We start from the raw sequence: 22,246 nt of genomic DNA, 5'->3' as shown, positions 1-22,246 counted from the left end.
GCATAATGTTGCCATATAACAAAGTTTCATTCTGATTACTACTTGTTGAATTCAAAGTTACAATTCATTTTACTCTTAAGCGAGTCAAACTAATTTCAATGTTTTATTTTATAAAAGCTCTTGTGAATAGTACAGAAACCACAAACACCAATAGAAACCTCTCTTCACAGTTGGGACTTTGTACCGATTGTATAACCTGATGGCTTGAGTCTAAGTTGCTCATTATCAATGCAATTTCTACTCGGGGCATGAAATATAATACTCTGAGATCAGTCTGGCCACTCAAACAATTCCAAGCCCTGCAAATGCCGTATACCTTCCTGTCCCCTTCCACCCTAAAATTTACAGAATTGTCAAGGTATTCAGAAAATGGTAAAAAAAATAATAAAATCACATTTTTTAGGACGCCAGGAATTGTTAATAAACAGTTTGTGTTAAGTGGCTAATATGTCTGTTTGTAATTACGATTATTGTCACAATGAAGAAATAATCAGTAATACCACAACTAGTTAAGAAAACAAATGACTAGCTGTCATTTTATCTAGTTATTTTCTTTGGATAATACAGCAGGGGGAAATATTCAGCCCACTGAGTGTGTTGCAGATGCAGTGTTTCCATTCACCTTGAGCAAGACACAAAGTGCTGGAGTAACTCAGACCAGGCAGCATCTGTGGAAGGAATGAACAGACATAGTTTCACGTCGGGACCGTTCTTCCCAGTGTCGCCCCCTTTTCCTATCTCCCAACATCCCTCCAGTCTGAAGAAACTCTTGACCTGAAATGCCATCTGTCCATTTCTTCCACAGAGGCTGCCTGCCATGCTGAGTTTCTCCAGCACGGTTGATCAAAGTTTCAGCATCTGCTCCTCCTTGTGTCACCTCTTATGATTCCATTAGTCTGTTCCCCAGTTCTCAGCAAGGTTCTTGCATTCTTTTATCCAGTCCCCTTTTGAAGCATGTTTATTGAAGCCATATCTGGTGCTCGGCACGACTTAAAGTACTGCATCCTCGCATCAACCTTTATTTCTTTGTCAATCACTGAGTGATCTCATGAGTTTCTCCTATCTGAACACTGACTGGTTTGGAACACATTTTCTGTTCAGCTTTCATTGAACTAAAACTCGAAGCATTTCTTTGAACTTTTATGAGCCTCACATTTCATCAATAAAGAAAAGCCTTAAACAACCAAACTCGAAAGGAAGGATATCTTTGACTTAGAAGATCATAAAACATGAATAATTAATATTGCGAAAAATATTCAACAGCCAACATTTGTATATTTTTTTAAACAGGAAAGCGATGCACTTTTAAAGAAATAGCAGGATATGCTGCTGGATTCAACATGATAAAAATAAATCCTGCACTTTCAAGAAGAAATCAAAATCTGAAGCAGTATTTGGAAGCCAGTGGCAAACCTATACAAAAGAATATATTTTTTAAATGGCTCACCTACTTAAATGTAATCGCCTTGTTATTAACTGAAGCCACCCCATAACTCAATTGATTTGTAATTTCACGACACAAATTATGTCACCCGTTGAAGTAAAGATAATTGAAGAGCAGCCTTTGTTTCACACTTCATTGTCATCGGAGACATATGTGGGTTTGTTGGGTGGCACCAGTGGATGTCTGACGGTGGTATGCGGAGAGTTCCTGCCAGCATTCTCGTGTAGATCATCCTCACGGTAGGTTCCTGCATTATCATCCCTTTTGGGATCTCGTTCTGCTGGGTCCTCTTCCTTATAGCGTGCATCCCTGTAAAAATGCAACATTGACCTCTTTATAGAACATTGAACAGTACCGAACAAGAACAGGCCCTTCAGCCCACAACGTCTGTGGTGAACACTGGCACGACGATCACTTACCTTCCTGCAGATTATTCATATCCCTGCATATCCATAAAATATTCTTTAACACGGAATGGGGAACTGGTGAAAGCTTATTCATCAAGTTGGTACTTGTATTGGTAAACTTCCTATCCGAGTCATCACTCATATACTTGTGTCTTTACATGCAGGTCCTTCCGGTGTACGAACCCCCAAGTTATGGACACCCCACACACATTGACGAGCGTTTGGGAGTCCAGTGGGATAGATTGCCTGGCTGCTGTGGGCTGCAGGTATCTTCTGGCAGGTGGGACCACAACCTTTCCATGTACCTTCTCCCCTTCTCCACCCCCTTGATCCACTTGAAGCAGATGTTGCCAAGACTTGGGGGGGGGGGAGAGGTTGAGCAGGCTAGGACTTTATTCGTTGGAGCACAGGAGGCTGAGGGGTGATCTTATAGAGGGGTATAAAATCATCTCACCTTCAGTACCCTTTTCCCTGACTAAAGAAGGGCAATGCAGCAAAAGCCACCTTTGCTACCCTGTCTACCTGTGATAAATTCATGTGATAGGAGCAGAATTAGGCCATTCGGCCCATCAAATCTACTCTGCCATTCAATCATTTATTTCCCTCCTAACCCCATTCTCATGCCTTCTCCCCATAACCCCTGACACTCGTACTAATCAAGAATCTATCTCTGCCTTAAAAATATCCACTGACTTGACCTCTACAGCCTTCTGTGGCAATGAATTCCACATATTCACTACCCTCTAAGTAAAGAAATTCCTCCTCATCTCCTTCCTAAAGGAAGGTCCTTTAATTCTGAGGCTATGACCTCTGGCCCTAGACTCTCCCACTAGTGGAAACATCCTCTCCACATCCACTCTATCCAAGCCTTTCACTGGATTAGCCCCTTTCAAGGAACTCTGTACCTGCGCTCCTAGATCCCTCTGCTCCACAGCATTCTCCAGGCCCCTGCTGTTTACAGTGAAGGTCCTACCCTGGTTGGACTTAACAAAATGCAACACCTTGCACTTTGATGATAAACTAAGGTGCTGTCTGCCTGTCTAAGTTAAAAAAAAATCAATTTTCTTATTTTAAGGATAGAGAGTATCAACTTTGACCACAAGAGTCCAGACCCAAAATGAGACCTATCCATGTTCTTCTGAGATGCAGCCTGACTGGCTCAGTTATTCCTGCACTTTGTTCCTTTTTTCTGTAAACCAGCATCTGCAGTTCCTTGTGTCACTCTTGTCAGTGTTCAATTATACTTACTCCATTTCATAATCTTCGGGTAATTTTTCTTCACCTCGGCAACAGCAGCAGTAAATGATGATGCCAAGGATAATTAGCACACCCACTGCGCCCCCAATAATAGCACCATAAAATCCAATGCCCATGGATGCTACAAAATAAAAGAAAACAGTCAGTTACATTCACTGCAGTCAAGGCCCGCTAAAGAAAGATTGTCTGGATAACTTTAATCTTTTTTGAAAGGAAGTATCAAGAAGACATGGTGAGGATACCGCATTTGATGAAGTTGTTCAGCAATTGATTGGTCAAATCCCAGTGGATCCAGAGAAAGTGGCATTGGATTAAAAACAGTAGGTTTAATGGGGAAGGCGAGAGGAACAGATGGGTGGGTGATATGGTGATTGGTGGTCTGTCCCTCCAGGACTTGGGAGTAAGATTCTTGGTTTTTGGGGTATATCGTCAAAAATCTGGATTGATTACGTTATTTGAACATGACACCAAAATCAGCTGGGCAGTCTACAGGGAGAAGGAATAATAATCAATAAACGGTGGGTATGGAGGAACAGAGGGATCTTGGGGTATATGCCCTCATATCCCTGAAGGTACCAGGATAAGTAGGAAAGGTTCTTCAAGCAAAGTTTGGGATATTTGGCTTCCTCAATATAAGGAGATCACAAGAGAAGGGAAGAGAACTGTATAAAATACTATGTTGGATCACAGCTAGAGGATGATGTACAAGTTCTGGCCACCACAGGAAAAATGAGGAAGCATAAGTGGGATAAGGCAGAGGAGATTTTTAAGGGTGCAGTTTATGTGCTGAGGTAAGTTTGGCCAGGCCAGGATTATATGGAACAAGGAAGCCTGAGGGAAGATGCAAGTGAGGTGTAAAAAGTTGAGAGGCCCAGACAGAGTGAAGAGGAAGTGCCCATTTTCATTGGCAGATGGATCAATAACCAGGGAGTATGGATACAAGTTATTTGGTAGAAGGATTAAAGGAATAGAGGTCTGGAATTTGCTACCTACAGGAGAGTGATGTCGGTGTTAATGACATTTTAAAAAGTGTGTGCCCAAGCACTTGGGGAGTGGTGACCAACAAGACTATGAAGTGAGGGCTGGGAACTGGGGCCCACTAAAGTACTTCAATACTTGGGCTAAAGTACTTCCATACTTGGACTAAAGTACTTCCATACTTGGGCCGAATGGCTTCCCCTCTGTCCCCTAAAACCTCACAATTCCATGGGTGGATCAGTCAAATAATTCGAGTTATTGTCATACAGCACGGAAACAGGCCCTTCAGCCCAACCTGTCCATGCTGACCACAATACCCTATCTCAGCTGGTCCCATTAGCCTACATGTGACACATATCCCTCTGCACCCTTCCTATTCATGTACATGTCCAAATGTCTTTTAAATGTTGTTATCATACCTGCCTCAACTACCTTTGTGAAAATATTGCCCCTCAAGTTCCTGTTAAATCTTTCTCCTCTCACCTTAAACCCATGTCTACTAGTTTATGATTTCCGTTATCTTATTTATTCCCCTCATGATTTGATACTCCTCTATAAGATCACACCCACCTGCCTCCTGCGCTCCAAAGAGTAAAGTCCTAGCCTGCCCAACCTCTCCCTGTAGCTCAGGCCCTAGAGTCCTGGTAATATCATTGTAAATCTCCTCTTGCACTCTTTCCAGCCTAATGGCACGTTTCCCACAGGAGGTGAGCCAAAACTGAGCATAATACTTTGCGTGCGTGCTTCGTGTAGTTAGATTATTAGAAATAAAAATCCTAAAGATAGAAGTGCTGTACTTCACATCATAAAATACCTGCAACAATTGTACAGATAAATTAAAACAAAATAAATTAATACAAATAAAATTGAACAGCTTGACTTCCGTCAGATACTCACGAGGCATTACTGCTAAGGTGATGTTGCAGGACGCAGCTCTGATCTTATTTTTCGAGGTACAAATGAAGAAGCCAGAAGTCTTGGCTGAAATATTTTTTAATGTTAAACCATCTGTCTCTAAAGAATAAAGTAATAAATATTTTAGAATATTAAATTAAGTTAAGTTCGTCCTCGATTACTATTTTTCCTTTAATTGTGTTACTTTGCGGATGATGTTGTCATCTCTCAAAATTGAGCTGTGTTTGAAAATTTAAAGGTAAGTAGGCGTTCAGATGTCTTTTTGTTAAATTTATTGACGTCAGCACCATTCGCACTGTTAAATTGTCTTGTTTTGTTTATTTTTCATTCTTTTAAATCGAGCAATTCATAACTGGCAGTCTAATTTGTTAAAACCTGCTTATTTTTGGTGATAAACACAATTTCAATTGATTTTAGTTTAACAGCACATATCAGGAAGAATGTTATGACGTTTTTGAAAAGTGTCTTTAAGAATGTTCTAGATCACTGCTTTTGTTTGTTCATGGCAGATGTTACATTGGAGAAAATATAGTGGGGTGTTAGCAGAAGTTAAGAAAAGATCATTTCAAAAATTACTGTAGTTTTAGGTTTATTTTGCCTGAAAGTGGAAACATTATCATTTAACAACAGAGATGTGGATTGGTGATGTATCCACAAATACACATATATAGAAAGAAAACTCACATAAGGACCAATTTTCAGCTAATTCGCCAAGGTGTAGATTTAAATGGAAACTAGACCAAGTTGGGCCCAAACCACTCCTGCATTGGTGCAGCACCCTCTCCTCCCCCATTCCCCTCTCCTCCCCCATTCCCCTCTCCCCCCCCACCCACACCCCCCCCCACCTCTCCCCACTCCCCCCCCCCCTCTCCCCCCATTCCCCCCCCTCTCCTCCCCGGGTTGCCTCCTGCACTCGTGCAGAACTCCCTCCTCCCCCACTCCCTCTCTTCCCCCAGTCCCACTTCTCCCCCCTTCCCTCTCCCCCCCCCCCCTCGGAACAACCCGTGGTTGCCATAGCATCCCGGCCTGGGCAGCCACCATTGGTGGAGCGGGGGGGGAAAGAGTCCTGTCGGTGCGGGGATGTTCAGTGGTAGATGGTTGCGGCTCTCCCACTGTTGCTGAGCTGCTGGACACTGGGTGGCCGGGGAGAGGAGGGGGGCAGGGGGGACAGGGGAGCCGAGGGCAGGCCTAGCGCCAGGCCTCGGCCTTCACCAATGCCCGGCCTCACCGCTGCCGCCTTTCCCCTTGGCTCACCTCAGGCTAGCGGTTACCCAGTCACGTCCAGGCCCCGGCTGCTTCCCCTGGCACCAGGCCTGCCTCTCTCGCCCCCAAGAGACAGGCAGCTGAGCCCTGCTCAATGGGCCCCAACTGCGCAGGCGCGGACGCGTTTGTTCTGCGCACGTGGCGGCCATCTTACGTAAGTACCAGATCAAAAGAGCCCCAACTGCGCATGTGCAGTTTTTGAAACTTTAAAATGGGAATAACTTTAAAAATATAACACCAATTTCAATGATACTTCTTCCATGGGACCACGGGACGACAGTGAGTAAGGTGGGCCTAAAATTGTCATGCTATCGTGCACCATTTAAGCTGTAGTTCAGGAACAAGCGGACAAACGAGAGTTTTAGTATATAGATAACAGAATGCTGATACAGTATAATGCAGCATTACATTGCCCAAGAAGTGGGTACGATCATTGATTGATTGAAACATGGAAACAGGCCCTTCAGCCCACTAAGTTCACGTCGACCCGTTCACGCTAGTTCTATGTTAACCCACTTTCTCATCCACTCCCGACACACGAGGAACAATTTACAGAGGGCCAATTAACCTACAAACCTGCACGATCACAGGGAGAACGTGCAAACTCCACACAGACAGTACCCGAGGTCTTTGGCGTTGTGAGGCAGCAGCTCGACCTGCTGCACCATTGTGTACCTCAATAAGTTATTCTCACTATTGAAATCAAATCACAAGTTGGTATCTGCTTCATGAGGGACACAATGTGTTAAACAGCTGGTATAAGAAAATAACTGCAGATGCTGGTAAAAATCGAAGGTATTTATTCACAAAATGCTAGAGTAACTCAGCAGGTCAGGCAGCATCTCGGGAGAGAAGGAATGGGTGACGTTTCGGGTCGAGACCCTTCTTCAGACTGTTAAACAGCTGTGTGCTAAGTCAGATCACATGCAGGTTTTGATGAATATTTACAAAGGCTACGAACCCTGAATGGACATTTGAGGCAGTTGTCGTGGCTGATTAATGTTGCTGTAGCTCTGCCAGGAGTACACAGGGGCGGGCGACCCTTCCTCGGAGTGGCACGTCAGTTTGACAGTCTCCCCATATTCTGCCTTGCCATCTATCGTACAAATGGGTGGCGTTGGAGGAACTGCAAATCAAAGACAGAAGTTTGTAAGTTCATGTTATAGGAGCAGAATTAGGCCATTCGGCCCATAGCCTACCCTGCCTTTCAATCATGGTTGAAGATAGACACAAAGTGCTGGGGTAACTCAGCAGGACAGGCAGCATCTCTGGAGAGAAAGAATGGGTGACGTTTTAGGTGGAGAACATTCTTCAGACTAATGATCATGGCTGATCTATCCTTCCCTCCCAAACCTATTCTCCTGCCTTCTCCTCGTAACCTTTGACACGCTTACTAGCCAAGAACCAATCAATCTCTGCTTTAAAAATAGCCATTTACTTGGCTTCCACCACCATCTGGCAATTAATTCCACAGATTCGCCGCCCTCTGACTAAAGACATTTCTCCTCATCTCCTTTCTAAAGGTACATCCTTTTATTCTGTGGCTGCGCCCTCTGGTCCTAGACTTTCCCACTAGTGGTAAAAATCCTCTCCACATCAACTCTATCCAGGACTTTCACTATTCGGTAAGTTTCAATAAGGTTCTCCCTCATCCTTGTGTTCAGTGTGTTCAGGCCCAGTGTTGTCAGACGCTCATAGACAATAGACAATAGGTGCAGGAGTAGGCCATTTGGCCCCTCGAGCCCGCACCACCATTCAATGTGATCATGCTGATCATTCTCAATCAGTACCCCGTTCCTGCCTTCTCCCCATACCCCCTGACTCTGCTATCCTTAAGAGCTCTATCAAGCTCTCTCTTGAATGCATTCAGAGAACCGGCCTCCACTGCCTTCTGAGGCAGAGAATACCACAGATTCATATCACATATATTCATATCATATCATCATATATGTTAACTAAAATCATTCCCAGGATCATTGTTGTAAACCTCCTCTGGACCTTCTCCAACACCAGCATATCCTTCCTCAGATATGGTGCCCAAAATTGCTCACAATACTCCAAATGCGGCCAGTACCTATAAAGTCTCAGCATTACATTCCTACTTTTATATTCCAGTCCTCTCAAAATAAATGCTAACATTGCATTCGCCTTCCTTATTACCGATTCAATTTGCAAATGAGCATTTTGGAATCCTGCACCATCACTCCCAAGCCCCTTTACACCTCTGATTACTGAATCCTCTCCCCATTGAGAAAATAGTTTACGCCTTTATTCTTACAACCAAACTGCGCTACCAAACTCCACACTTTGTTACGCTGTATTCCATCTGTCACTTCTTGGATAGACACAAAAAGCTGGAGTAAGTCAGCAGGACAGGCAGCATCTGTGGGGAGAAGGAATGGGTGACGTTTCGGGTCGAGACCTTTCTTCAGACTGGTTAGGGATAAAGGAAACGAGAGATATAGATGATGATGTGGAGAGATAAAGAAGAATGAATAAAAGATATGCAAAAAACGTAACGATAAAAGAAACAGGCCACTTAGCTGTTTTGTAGGGTGAAAATGAGAAGTTAGTGCGACTTGGATGGGGGAAGGGATAGAGATAAAGGGAATGCCAGGGCTACCTGAAGGGCGAGAAATTAATATTCATACCACTGGGCTATAAGCTGCCCAAGTGAAATATGAGATGCTGTTCCTCCAATTTGCATTTAGTCTCACTCTGACAATGGAGGAGACCGAGGACAGAAAGGTCTGTGTAGGAATGGGAAGGGGAATTAAAGTGTCAGGTAGGTTCAGGCAGGCTGAGCGAAGGTGTTCAGCATAACGATCGCCCAGTCTGCATTTGGTCTCACCGATGTTTGAGTCCACATCTTGAACAACGGATACAGTAGATGAGGTTGGAGGAGATGCAAGTGAACCTCTGCCTTACCTGAAAGGACGGTCAGGATCTCTGGACAGAGTCAAGGGAGGAGGTATAGGGACAGGTGTTGCATCTTCTGCAGTTGCAGGGGAAAGTACCTGGGGAGGGGGTGGTTTGGGTGGGAAGGGATGTTAACCAGGGAGTTGTGGAGGGAACGGTCTCTGCGGAAGGCAAAAAGGGTGGAGATGGGAAAATGGCGAGTTGGAGGTGGCGGAAATTTCAGAGGATTATGTGTTGTATGCCATGGCTAAAGGGTGAAGGTAAGGACTAGGGAGACTGTTGCAACTGGGGGGGAGCAAGGGCAGAGCTGCAGGGTACTGAGGAGACACGATTGAGGGACTCATCTATGATGGGAGGGGAACCCCTCCTAAAGAATGAGGACATCACAGATGTCCTGGTCTGGAACCCTAAAGAATGAGGATGGCCTAGTCACTTCTTAGCCCTCTCTCCCTACTTGTTCATGTCCTTCTGCAGACCCCCTGCTTCCTCTACACTGTCTGCCCCTCCACCTATCTTTGTATTGTCCGCATACTTGTTCACAAAGCCATCAATGCCATCAACCAAATCATTGATTTACAACGTGAAGGAGTGGTTTCAATTCCCTGTCTCAAGCGGTAACATCATGCCAATGTTACTAATTCTAGTACAGGATCATGCATCGGGATGGGATATTTCCAGTGGAACCATATGTAACATCCTGCATTTGTAATGTGCCTTTAACATAGTGAAATATCCCAAGTCGTTTCAGAAGCCTGTAATGGTTGCGCTAGGGACTTTGGGCTTTTTTAAACTAATATTGGGGTTATTTTTAAATGTATTTAACTTTCTATTGTTTATTGTATTTTCCATGAGCTGTGTGTTTACAGGCCTGTTTTGCTGCTGCAAGTAAGAACTTCATTGTCCTGTTTTCAGTACAGATGACAATTAAAACACTCTTGAGTCTTATAAAACCAGGTTTGACCCAAGGAGGGGGCATGCTGTACAACTCTATTGAGGTAAATGGGCTGGGAATGTTACGGGAAATAGCAAATGTGGCCGCATGAATTCCAGTAATTAGATTTGCCCGCTTATTGTACAGATTTTGCTGTGAAAATCTATCTGCTCCACTCGCATGCAGTGGGGAAGGGATTGTCACACTCTCCGCTCCTGTGGGCTGTTCCACATCAGTTGCCCATGGTCATTAACTTGTAATGACCTCCTACTTCATGGGAAGTTAGGGATGTAAATTGCACAATGCACACATAACGAGAACAAATAAAATAGTTGCCAGCAGCTTGATGCAGTTGACTGGTTGCTCAGATATGCAGACCGGTTATTCCACACCTGGATGGAGAACTGGGGGTGGGGGAATCAAGTGTCTCCGGAGTAATGCGGCAATTGCAATCTTCACCCCTGTCTAGGCCAAAGGTTTCGGGAGTTGCCAGAGGACAACGACACTGCACACTTAGAGTCAGACTCATACAGCAAGACAACAGGCCCTTTGGCCCGACATGCCCCCATCTACTCTAGCCCCACATGCCCGCGTTTCATCCACGGACCTCTCCACAGACCAAGAACAAATTAGCTCAGAAAATATGACTCACCAAGAGGCCACAGAAAAGAGGTGTTATTAGAAGGGAAGAACAAAACTACCGGAGGCACAAGGAACTGCAGCTGCTGGAATCCTGAATAAAACGTAGAGTGCTGGAGGAACTCAGGCAGCATCTGCAGAGGGAATGGACAGGCGTCGTTTTGGGTCAGGACCCTTCTTCGCTCTGCACAAACCTCTTGACGGTACATCACAACAACCTCAAAACTGCATTTTAATATTCATGGCAAAATCTGCGACCCAAAGTTTGTGCGGTTACAGTCAAGTAGGGTAGAGTCTAACGAGCCATTTCCAATGTTTGTTGTTCAGCCACACACAAGGTCACAGCAGCATTGCTCATATAGAAAAATTGTCCGACATTAATGATTCTCATTGTGAATGTAAAGAACATTACAAGGCAAAACACACTGGCTGATGTCACCTTCAAGAAATATGTCAAGGATATTGAGTAAAGAATGGCAAGCTATGTTTTTAAAATATAACCTTGATATATCATTCAAAGACCTCGGCTTGTACTCGCTGGAATCGGCTTGTACTCGCTGGAATTTAGAAGATTGAGGGGGGATCTTATAGAAACTTACAAAATTCTTAAGGGGTTGGACAGGCTAGATGCAGGAAGATTGTTCCCGATGTTGGGGAAGTCCAGAACAAGGGGTCACAGTTTAAGGATAAGGGGGAAGTCTTTTAGGACCGAGATGAGAGTTTTTTTTCACACAGAGTGGTGAATCTGTGGAATTCTCTGCCACAGAAGGTAGTTGAGGCCAGTTCATTGGCTATATTTAAGAGGGAGTTAGATGTGGCCCTTGTGGCTAAAGGGATCAGGGGGTATGGAGAGAAGGCAGGTACGGGATACTGAGTTGGATGATCAGCCATGATCATATTGAATGGCAGTGCAGGCTCGAAGGGCCGAATGGCCTACTCCTGCACCTATTTTCTATGTTTCTATGACTTGGACATTTTACATGAAAGCTAGTAATGTCATATTACTACTAAGCAAGCTGAAATCTGCATAGGAATCTTTTCCAAAGCCCTTACCCAATACAATCACATCCACTGTTTCTTTCCGGGTGCCATCCAAGTCGGATGGTGTTGTAACTTCTATCACATAGTTTCCAGTGTCAGTTACCAGGGCTTGCTTGATCTCTATTGAACAATCGTCCTCATTGACATCTCCTGTAAAGTTTACTCTGCCCGTGTACTTTTTTCCAATGATGTATATTCCGTTGTAGAAGTACTGGATTACATCGATCTTAATGAAAATAACAGTGGAACTTAGTATTGGACAAAGCAGACGCAAGGAATGACAGATGCTGGTTTACAAAAAAAAGACACAAAGTGCTGGAGTAACGCAGCAGGTCAGGCTGCATCTATGGAGAACCTGAATAGGTGACGTTTCGAGTTGAGACCCTTCGGCACATTCTGTCCATGCTGACCAAATTGTCGCTACTTAGCCCCTTTTGCCTGCATTTGGCCCATATCTGTCGAAACCTTTCCTATCCATACAGTATATGTCTAAATGTCTTTTAAAAATTGTAATTGTACGCGCTTCCATAAGCAGCTCACTCCAGATATGGACTACACTGCAAGTGAAAAAGTTGCTCCTGAGATTCCTCTTAAATCTCTCACCTTAAGCCTGTGCCCTCTAGATTTAGAATCCTCTACCCTGGACAAAGACAGTGAGCGTTCACTCTATCCATGCCCCTCATGATCTTGTACACCTCAATACGGTGGAAGTGGGGGCTAAGGCTTAACTGTGCTCTACCAATGGCGATACCTGGGCCAGGCCGGCCTCAAAGTTTCTTGGTTCCCAGGGTGGAGGTGGTGAGAACAGCCACTGGATGTTGGCGGGGAGGTGAGGGCAGATATTGGACACACTCCTGCCCATGTTTATTGACAGTTCCGAGATACAAAACACTGAAACCTTTCAGCATAAACAGACTGCACCCATACAAAATAAATTCAACTTGAAAATCCATTATGACTAAAAGCAATGGATATGTGTTTAGTTTGGTTTAGGGATACAGCATGGAAACAGGACCTTCAGCCCACCGAGTCCACGCCGACCATTGATCACCTGTTCACACCAGTTCTCTGTTATCCCAATTTCCCATCCAGTTCCCTACACACTGGGGGCAATTTACAGAGCACCAATTAACCTACAAACCTGCACGCCTTTGGGATGTGGGAAGAAACCGGAGCACCCGGAGGAAACCCACACGGTCACAGGGAGAACATGCAAACTCCACTGTGCCGTGCCCAAGATATTTAAGAAATAAGGCACAAGCTGGAAATACAGTGCCCTCCATAATGTTTGGGACAAAGAACTAACTTTTATTTATTTGCCTCTACAATTTGAGATTTGTAATAGAAAAAAAAAAAATCACATGTGGATAAAGTGCACATTGTCAGATTTTATTAAAGGTTTTTTTAAATACATTTTGGTTTCACCATGTCTGTTGGTTTATACGTAGTCTCCCCCCCCCCCCCCCCCCCATGTCAGGGCACATTATGTTTGGGACACATGGCTTCACAGGTGTTTGTAATTGCCCAGGTGTGTTTAATTGCCTCCTTAATGCAGGTATAAGAGAGCTCTCAGCACCCAGTCTTTCCATCACCTTTGGAAACTTTTAATGCTGTTTCTCTATACGAGGACCAAAGTTGTGCCAATGAAAGTCAAAGAAGCCATTATGAGACTGAGAAACAAGAATAAAACTGTTAGAGACATTAGCCAAACCGTAGGCTTACCAAAGTCAACTGTTTGGAACATCATTAAGAAGAAAGAGAGCACTGGTGAGCTTACTAATCGCAAAGGGACTGGCAGGCCAAGGAAGACTCCCACAGCTGATGACCGAAGAATTCTCTCTATAATAAAGAAAAAAACCCAAACACCTGTCCGACAGATCAGAAACACTCTTCAGGAGTCAGGTGTGGATTTGTCAATGACCACTGTCCGCAGAAGACTTCATGAACAGAAATACAGAGGCTACACTGCAAGATGCAAACCACTGGTTAGCCGCAAAAATAGGATGGTCAGGTTACAGTTTGCCAAGAAGTACTTAAAAGATCAACCACAGTTCTGGAAAAAGATCTTGTGGACAGATGAGATGAAGATTAACTTATATCAGAGTGCTGGCAAGAGCAAAGTATGGAGGAGAGAAGGAACTGCTCAAGATCTAAAGCATAACTCCTCATCTGTTAACCACGGTGGTGGGGGTGTTATGGCTTGGGCATGTATGGCTGCTGAAGGTACAGGCTCACTTATCTTCATTGATGATACAACTGCTGATGGTGGTAGCATAATGAATTCTGAAGTGTAACAACCTATCTGCTCAAGTTCAAACAAATGTCTCAAAACTCATTGGCCAGCAGTTCATTCTACAGCAAGGCAATGATCCCAAACATACTGCTAAAGCAACAAAGGAGTTTTTCAAAGCTAAAAAACAGTCAATTCTTGAGTGGCCAAGTCAATCACCCGATCTGAACCCAATTGAGCATGCCTTTTATATGCTGAAGAGAAAACTGAAGGGGACTAGCCCCCAAAACAAGCATAAGCTAAAGATGGCTGCAATACAGGCCTGGCAGAGCATCACCAGAGAAGACACCCAGCAACTGGTGATGTCCATGAATCGCAGACTTCAAGCAGTCATTGCATGCAAAGGATCTGCAACAAAATATCAAACATGACTACTTCTATTTACATGACATTGCTGTGTCCCAAACATTATGGTGCCCTGAAATGGGGGGACTATGTATAAACACTGCTGTCATTTCTACATGGTGACACCAAAATGTATAAAAATGGCCTTTATTAAAATCTGACAATGCGAACTTTAACCACATGTGATTTTTTTCTATTACAATTCTCAAATTGTGAAGTACAGAGGCAAATAAATAAATGATGGGTCTTTGTCCCAAACATTATGGAGGGCACTGTATGTTGGCAACAGCCAATCTCACCGAGTGACGGAACTTGTGAATTAACTGGCCATCTCGAGTGTATGGACATCACCATTTCAAGTAGTACTACCTCAGAGCCAAATGCTTACCACTGGTTCCTCTTCCTTCGGTTTCTCTTCGATTAGAACCCATTCGATGATAAAAATGGTTTTAGTTGTTGCGATGGTTTTATAGTTACATTGCAAATGTAAAGGATCTCCTCGAGCTATTTCCATGTGCGAGTTCTTAACGCTGATCATCATTGCCTTCAAGGATGTAAGTGCTTTAGATTTTAAAAAAGAGAATTAAAAATGTTAGCCAAATTATAGGCCCAACTGAATCTCTAAAATATCATTTACCATTCTCTCAAATCATCTGTGATCTACACAAAGCTCCGACACCACGGAGCTCTGGGCGGTCACGGTGGCGCAGCGGTAGAGTTGCTGCTTCACAGCGAATGCAGCGCCGGACACCCGAGTTCGATCCCGACTACGGGTGCTGTCTGTACGGAGTTTGTACGTTCTCCCCGTGACCTGCGTGGGTTTGCTCCAAGATCTTCGGTTTCCTCCCACACTCCAAAGACGTACAGATTTGTAGATTGGTGGCTTGGTAAATGTAAAAATTCTCCCTTGTGTGTAGGATAGTGTTAATGTGCAGGGATCGCTGGTCGGCGCAGACCCGGTGGGCCGAAGGGCCTGTTTCCGTGCTGTATCTCTAAACTAAACTAAACCACAATTCTGATTAGAAATCTCGTCCCACCAGCTTGCCTAACGCACAAATACATTTGGTATAGTCAGCTCTCTCTGTGAGAACTATGACCCTGACAATCGCAAGTGAAATGGGATGCCTTCTCCAGCCGTATGGAGCGGAATGGTGGCAACTCAGAAGAGTTTGAGAGCTGAAAAACCTAAAAAGACATTGTGTGGCGTCTTTTAACTTAAAAAATAGGCACAGCCTTCCACACCCTCGAAAGCACCTACAACAGGCGCAGCCTCAAGAAGGTGGCATCTTTCATGAAGGATCTCACCATTCGGGCCGGGCCCTTTTCTCACTGCTACCGTCGGGCAGGAGATACAGAAGCCTGAAGTCCCACACCACCAGGTTCAGGAACAGCTACTTTCCTACAACCGACCTACACAACCTTAATCCAACCTCCCTATAGAATACCGCTGTGCAGTTATTTTATTTTTCATTATCTTGTTTCTTTTAGAGTTCTATCTAAGACTAGACCAAGAGGATCCGTTGGGCCCAAACCACTCCTGCATTGGTGCAGCACCCTCTCCTCCCCCCTAGGGTTGCCTCTCCTGCATTGGTGTAGCACCCCCTCTTCCCCCACTCCCCCCTCCTTCTTCCCCATCTCCACCCCCTCCCCTCCTCTCTCCCCCACCCCCAACGTCCCTCCCGGTAACAACCCACCTCCCCGCCCAGGCGGCCGCCATTAGTGGAGCGGGGGGGGGGGGGGGGGGGGGTGGTTAAAGAGTCCTGTCCAGTCCCGGTGCGGGGATGTTTAGTGGTAGATGGTAGCGGCTCTCCCATTGCGCTGGAGCCGTTGGACTCTGGGCAGCGTGGGGGAAGGCGCTGAGCCGGCCTGGGACAGGAGGGGGGGACGGGGGAGCCGAGGGCAGGCCCAGCGCCAGGCCTCGGCCTCCACCAACGCCCGGCCCGGCCTATATATTCTTTATACAAGTAAGGTTCTTTGATCTGAAACAATGACTGTTTAACATATGCCAGTTAAACAATCTTGACTCTTGAAATTCAATTACATAACATTAACGGATTGATTGAAAGATACAGCATGGAAACAGGCCCTTTGGCCCAACATTGATCACCCGTCACACTAGTTCTGTTATCCCACTTTCCCATCCACTCCCTACACACGAGGGGTAATTTTCAGAGGCCAATTAACCTACAAACCCACACGTCTTTGGGATGTGGGAGGAAACCATAGCACGGAGGAAACCCACGCGGTCACAGAGAGAGTGTGCAAACTCCACACAGACAGCACGAGGTCAGGATCCAACCTGCGTCTCTGATGCTGTGAGGCAGCGGCTCTACCCACTGCGCCATTTGTGCTTAGATGCTGCTGCAAGATTTTCATTGTCCCCTCTCAACTTAAGTATACGCCCTCTAGTTATGGAATCCTCTATCCTGGGAAAAAGATTGTGAGCATTCATTTCATCCATCCTCCTCATGTTCTAGTGCACCTCCACAAGGTCACCCCACAGTCTCCTACGTTCCAAAATAAAAAGTCCCAGCTTTTCCAACCTTTCCCTATAACTGATTTCAGGCCGATGGTCTCAAGAAGGGTTCCAGCCCAAAACATTGTCCGTCCATTCCCCCCACAAATGCTGCCGGACCCGCTGAGTTCCTCCAGCACTTTGTGTTTTTCTAGACTGTGACAGTTAGTTGACTGCAAACGTTTATTTTGATATCTGAAGATGTTTTGATATAAACAGACTCTTTGCTGACATAAATGATTTGAACATTCTCTCTCTGTTTGTAAGGATTGAAAAAAAATCCTAAGTATAGAATGGTGATAAGGTTTAGTTAATTTAAAGTTCTGAACATACTCATAAATAAGATTCTACTTTAATAATCTCTAATGTAAACAGGAGCACAAGGAAATGCAGATGTTGATTTACAAAAAAGGACACAAAGTGCTGGAGTAACTCAGTGCTGGAGTAACTCAGTGGGTCAGGCAACATCACTGAAGAACATGGATAGGTGACATTTCAGGTCAGGACCATTCTTCAGGGCTGCTGTACTACTGTTCTATGTTCAGTCTGAAGAAGGGTCCCAACCTGAAATGTCACCTATCCATGTTCTCCAAAGATGCTGCCTGACCCATTGAGTTACTCCAGCACTTTGAATTTCTAATGTAGGTTACAGAGACACCTTCATAGAGTCGAACCACATGGGAACAGACCCTTTAGCCCAACTCATCCATGCCAACCGAGGTCCCCAACCAAGCTGCTCCCCATTTGTCTGCATTTGACCCATATCTCTCCTAGCCTTTCCTATCCACGCATCTGTCCAAGTGTCTTTTAAATGTTGTTATAGTCCCTGCCTCAACTACCTGCTCTGGCATCTTGTTCCAGAGACCATCTTCCGAGTGAAAAAGTTACCTTCAGGTTTAGTTTAGTTTAGAGATACAGCGTGGAAACAGGCCCTTCGGCCCAACGGGTCCACGCCGACCAGCGATCCCCACACATCAACACTATCCTACACACACTAGGGACGTTTTTTACATTTACCAAACCAATTAACCTACAAACCTGTACGTCTTTGGAGTGTGGGAGGAAACCAAAGATCTGGGAGAAATCCTAGGCAGGTCATGGGGAGAACGAACAAACTCCGTTCAGACAACACCCGTAGTCGGGATCGAACCCGGGTCTCCGGCACCGCATTCGCTGTAGGGCAGCAACTCTACCGCTGCACCACTGTGCCGCCCAAAATAGGAACCGCCCAGGTTCCTATTAAATCTTTCCCCTCTTACCTAATCCCTGTGCCCTCTAGTTTTAGAATCCTCTAAGCTGGGAAAAAGACTGTGAGCATTCACATTATTCGTGCCCCTCATGGTCTTGTACACCTCAATAAGGTCACCCCTCAGCCTCCTACGCTCCAAAGAAAATAGTCCCAGCCAATCTAACGTCTCCCTATAACTCAAGCCCAGGTCAGCATTTGGTGAACCCTTTATTAGATATCAACTTTTATTGCTTTGTTTTTATGATATTAAATGTAGTTTTGTTTATTATTGCCACATGTACCGAGGTACAGTGAAAAGATTTTTTTGTTGCGTGCTATCCTGTCAGCAAAATGATTCATGATTACAATCAAGCCGTCCACAGTGATTCATGATTACAATCAAGCAGTCCACAGTGATTCATGATTACAATCAAGCCGTCCACAGTGTACAGATACAGGATAAAGGGAATAACATATAGTGCAAGATAAAGTCCAGTAAAATCAGATTAAAGATAATTTTAAGGTCTCCAATGAGGTAGATTAGGACCACTCACTAGTTGGTGACAGGATAGTTAAGTTGTCTGATAATGTCGTGGTTACCGGTGTTCAAAATGAAGCAGATGACACGGAGAATTCTTCAAGAAGTTAAAAGCCTTTATTTGCAAACAACGGCTGGAACAATCAGGATGTCAACCATCTGACTGCCCACTTAGTACACCGGGCAGCCTATTTTTATAGGGTTATTCTAAACCTTATCTCCTTTGTATTACCTCATACCCACACTCCCTTTCTCCCACACTCCCTTTCTCCCACACTCCCTTAACAGCTGGGAAGAAACTGTCCCTGAATCTGGAGGTATGCGTTTTCACACTTCTGAACCTCTTGCCTGACGGGAGAGGGGAAAAGAGGGAGTGACTGGGTTGAGACTCGTCCTTGATCGTGCTGGTGGCCTTGCCGAGGCAGCATGAGGTGAAGATGGAGTCAATGGAAGGGCGGTTGGTTTGTGTGATGGTCTGGGCTGCGTCCACAACTCCCTATAATTTCTTGCAGTCTTGGATGGAGCTGTGATGTAGCCTGTTAAAATACTACCTACGACGCATTTGTAGAAGTTGGTGAGAGTTGTTGGGGACATGCCGAACTTCCTCAGCCTTTGAAGGAAGTAGAGGCTCTCTCGGCCATTGCTTCGATATGGCTGGTGCAGGACAAATGGCTGGTGAAATTTACTCCTAGAAAAGTCATCTTTTCATCCGTCTCTACTTTGGTGCCATCAATGCATTCCGAGGTCTGTGTACCGTTTCACTTCCTGAAGTTGATCAGTATCTCCTTTGTGTTGCTGACATTGAGAAAGGATGTTGTCTTGGCGTCGAGGTTCTCAATCCCCTTCCCATACCCCACCCGTTATTTGACATAAGCCAGCGAAACATACTTTTTGCCCAAATGATTAGCTCAGCACACCAATATTCTGAGTGACAATGGAGGGCCAAACAGCACAGACAGGACAAAACTAGTTTTTCTTACAGCCTGCTTATTGCGTTGATTAAAAAGTTACCATTCACAAAATGACGGATTTAGATCAAAGGTACCAGAACCAGAAGCTGCCTCAAAGATCCTTATTTTTCAGCATTTGTCCCTTTACGAACGAGTGACAGGAAAACAAACTAGGACTGTTCTCCTTCAGAGCACATTAGTTGGCAGATTTGGAAGGTTCGTCCAAAAAAGCAGCAACCATTTCATGTGATAAATAATGAATATTTCTAGTCAGCAAAAAGAAAAATGAAGTAGTGAATAGTTATTGAGGAAGTCACTCACCAGACTGATAAAAGGAATCAGAAATAACACTCAAAAGGGAACCAAGTGAATTAAAGTTTGTTTTAAAATACAGATCTTTGGAGATTGAGAAAGGGAGAAAAACTGGACAAGTCTTATGATAGAGTGAACAAGGGCAGAACCAATTGATCTATTCTCATTGGAATAGAACATAGAATTGTACAGCACCACAACAGGCCATTCAGCCCTCAATGTGTGCCAAACACGATGTCAAGACCAAGTCTAACCTACCTGCATGTGATCCATATCATAGAAACATAGAAAACACGTACAGGAGGCCCTTCGAGCCAGCACTGCCATTCACTGTGATCCTGGCTGATCATAGCCCTCCATTCCCTGCATGTCCATGTATCTACCCTTCACCTTAAACCTATGTCCTTTGGTCCTCAATTCACCTACTCTGGGCAAGAGACTCTGTGCATCTACCCAATCTATTCCTCTCTTGATTTTATACACCTCTCAGAGATAAAGAATAACGTTTAGTGCAAGATAAAGCCAGTAAAGTCCGATCAAAGATAGTCTGAGGGTCACCAATGAGGTAGATAGTAGTTGAGGACTGCTCTCTGGTTGTGGTGGGATGGTTCAGTTGCCTGGTAACAGCTGGGAAGACATTGTCCCTGAATCTGAATCTATACCTTTTGCCTGATGGGAGAGTGGAGGAGGAGTGGCCAGGGTGCGACTCGTCCTTGAGAAAAAGGTTATGTCCCTCTACTCTATCTCTGCCTCTTAATTTTATAGGCTTCTCTCAGGTAATGAAAGTTTTGTGTGATTTGATGGAGGAGGAGAGGACTGTTGCTGATTGAGATGGAGTTAGGAGAGAAATTGTTTTTAGTCAAAGAGCTTTTATGATCCCGGATGTCGAAAATGGAATTGGCAATTTCAAACAGGATTGGATATACACCTGAGGATGCCCACCATGCAGGGCTAGGGGCAGAGCGAGAGAAGGGGGCCACGCAGTTACTCTCGTGTCCCCCACTGTAGACCGGTGTCATAACGATGCTGTCAATTACTCTTTGCTGCTCTGTATCATTTTGTGATTAACACATTCGGTTTGCAGGTTAAATTTCACAATAATGTGGACAAAATGATGATGAACAAAGTTGTGTTTCGTTTGCAGGTTCCTAATTCCCTTCTTTAGGTTAGTTTAGAGATACAGTGCGGAAACAGCCCTTTCGGCCCACCAGGTCCACGCCGACAAGCGATCTCCGCACATTAACACTATCCTATACCCACTAGGGACAATTTTTACATTTAGCACGCCAATTTACCTACAAACCTGTACGTCTTTGGAATGTGGGAGGAAACCGAAGAACTCGTGAGAAAACCCACGCAGGTCACATGGAGAACGTACAAACTCCGTACAGACAGCACCCGTAGTCGGGATCGAACCTGGGTCTCTGGCGCTGCATTCGCTGTAAGGCAACACCTCTACTGCTGCGCCACCATGCTGCCTTCTTGTGGGAAGAAGGATTGTTTATATCTTCCAACAGCCTATTTATTGCATAATTGTGGCCGGGTTTCAGGCACGCCCAGTTTCTGGCACTACGCACCTCACCTCTGTATGAAACAGCTCTGTGACAAGGAAATGGAAGTGGCAATGAACTACAGCAGTGCTGCTGTTTCACAGAATTCATCTTTGGCCTGAGTTAGGTTTAGGTTTATTATTGTCAACAGGTACTGAGGTACCATGGTTTGCTTGCTGCTTTCTATGATAACAGTACACATAAATACAGGCAAGCCAAACTCAAGTACAATTGACAGAGCAATGGGGAAGATACAGAGTGCAGAATATGGTTCTCAGCATTGTAGCAAACCAGTTCCAGAGACAAAGTCCAATGTCCGCAATGGGGTAGAGGTGAATCGGACAGTACCCCAGCTTATGGAAGGACCTTCCAGAAGCCTGATAACAGAGGGGAAGAAGCAGCTTCTGAGTCTGGGGGTGCGTGCTTACAAGCTTCTGTATCATCTGCCAGATGGGAGCGAGGAGATGAAGGAATGACCGGGGTGGGACGTCTTTGATTATGTTGGTTGCTTTTGAGAGACAGCGTGAGGTGTAGATCGAGTCGATGGTGGGGGTTTGGTCTGTGTGATGGACTGGGCCACATCTACAACTCTCTGCAATTGCTTGCGGTCTTGGGCAGAGCTGTTCCCAAACCAAGCTGTGATGCAACCCGACAGTATGCTTTCTGTGGTGCATCTGTAGAGGTTTGTAAGAGCCACTGGATACACGCCAAATCTCCTCAGTCT

The 22,246-nt window shown here is 44.9% G+C and overlaps 1 protein-coding gene across 1 annotated transcript; it reads right to left on the bottom strand.

The window, feature by feature from the left end:
- Window positions 1-5: 5 nt before the first annotated feature.
- Window positions 6-14,978, bottom strand: LOC144598497 (cell surface A33 antigen-like). Its single transcript, XM_078408651.1, has 6 exons — window positions 14,818-14,978; window positions 11,807-12,020; window positions 7,226-7,390; window positions 4,984-5,100; window positions 3,100-3,229; window positions 6-1,753 (listed from the first exon to the last, which is right to left on the bottom strand). Exons 1-6 carry the CDS (start codon window positions 14,968-14,970, stop codon window positions 1,570-1,572), a joined length of 963 nt encoding a protein of 320 aa, XP_078264777.1. The 5' UTR covers window positions 14,971-14,978; the 3' UTR covers window positions 6-1,569.
- Between the last annotated feature and the right edge of the window lie 7,268 nt (window positions 14,979-22,246).

This window comes from Rhinoraja longicauda, chromosome 12 (genome assembly GCF_053455715.1).
Source record: "Rhinoraja longicauda isolate Sanriku21f chromosome 12, sRhiLon1.1, whole genome shotgun sequence".
Classification (NCBI taxonomy): Eukaryota; Metazoa; Chordata; class Chondrichthyes; order Rajiformes; family Arhynchobatidae; genus Rhinoraja; species Rhinoraja longicauda.
Note: the sequence above shows the minus strand (reverse complement) of the source record. Positions and strands in the feature narration are given on the sequence as shown.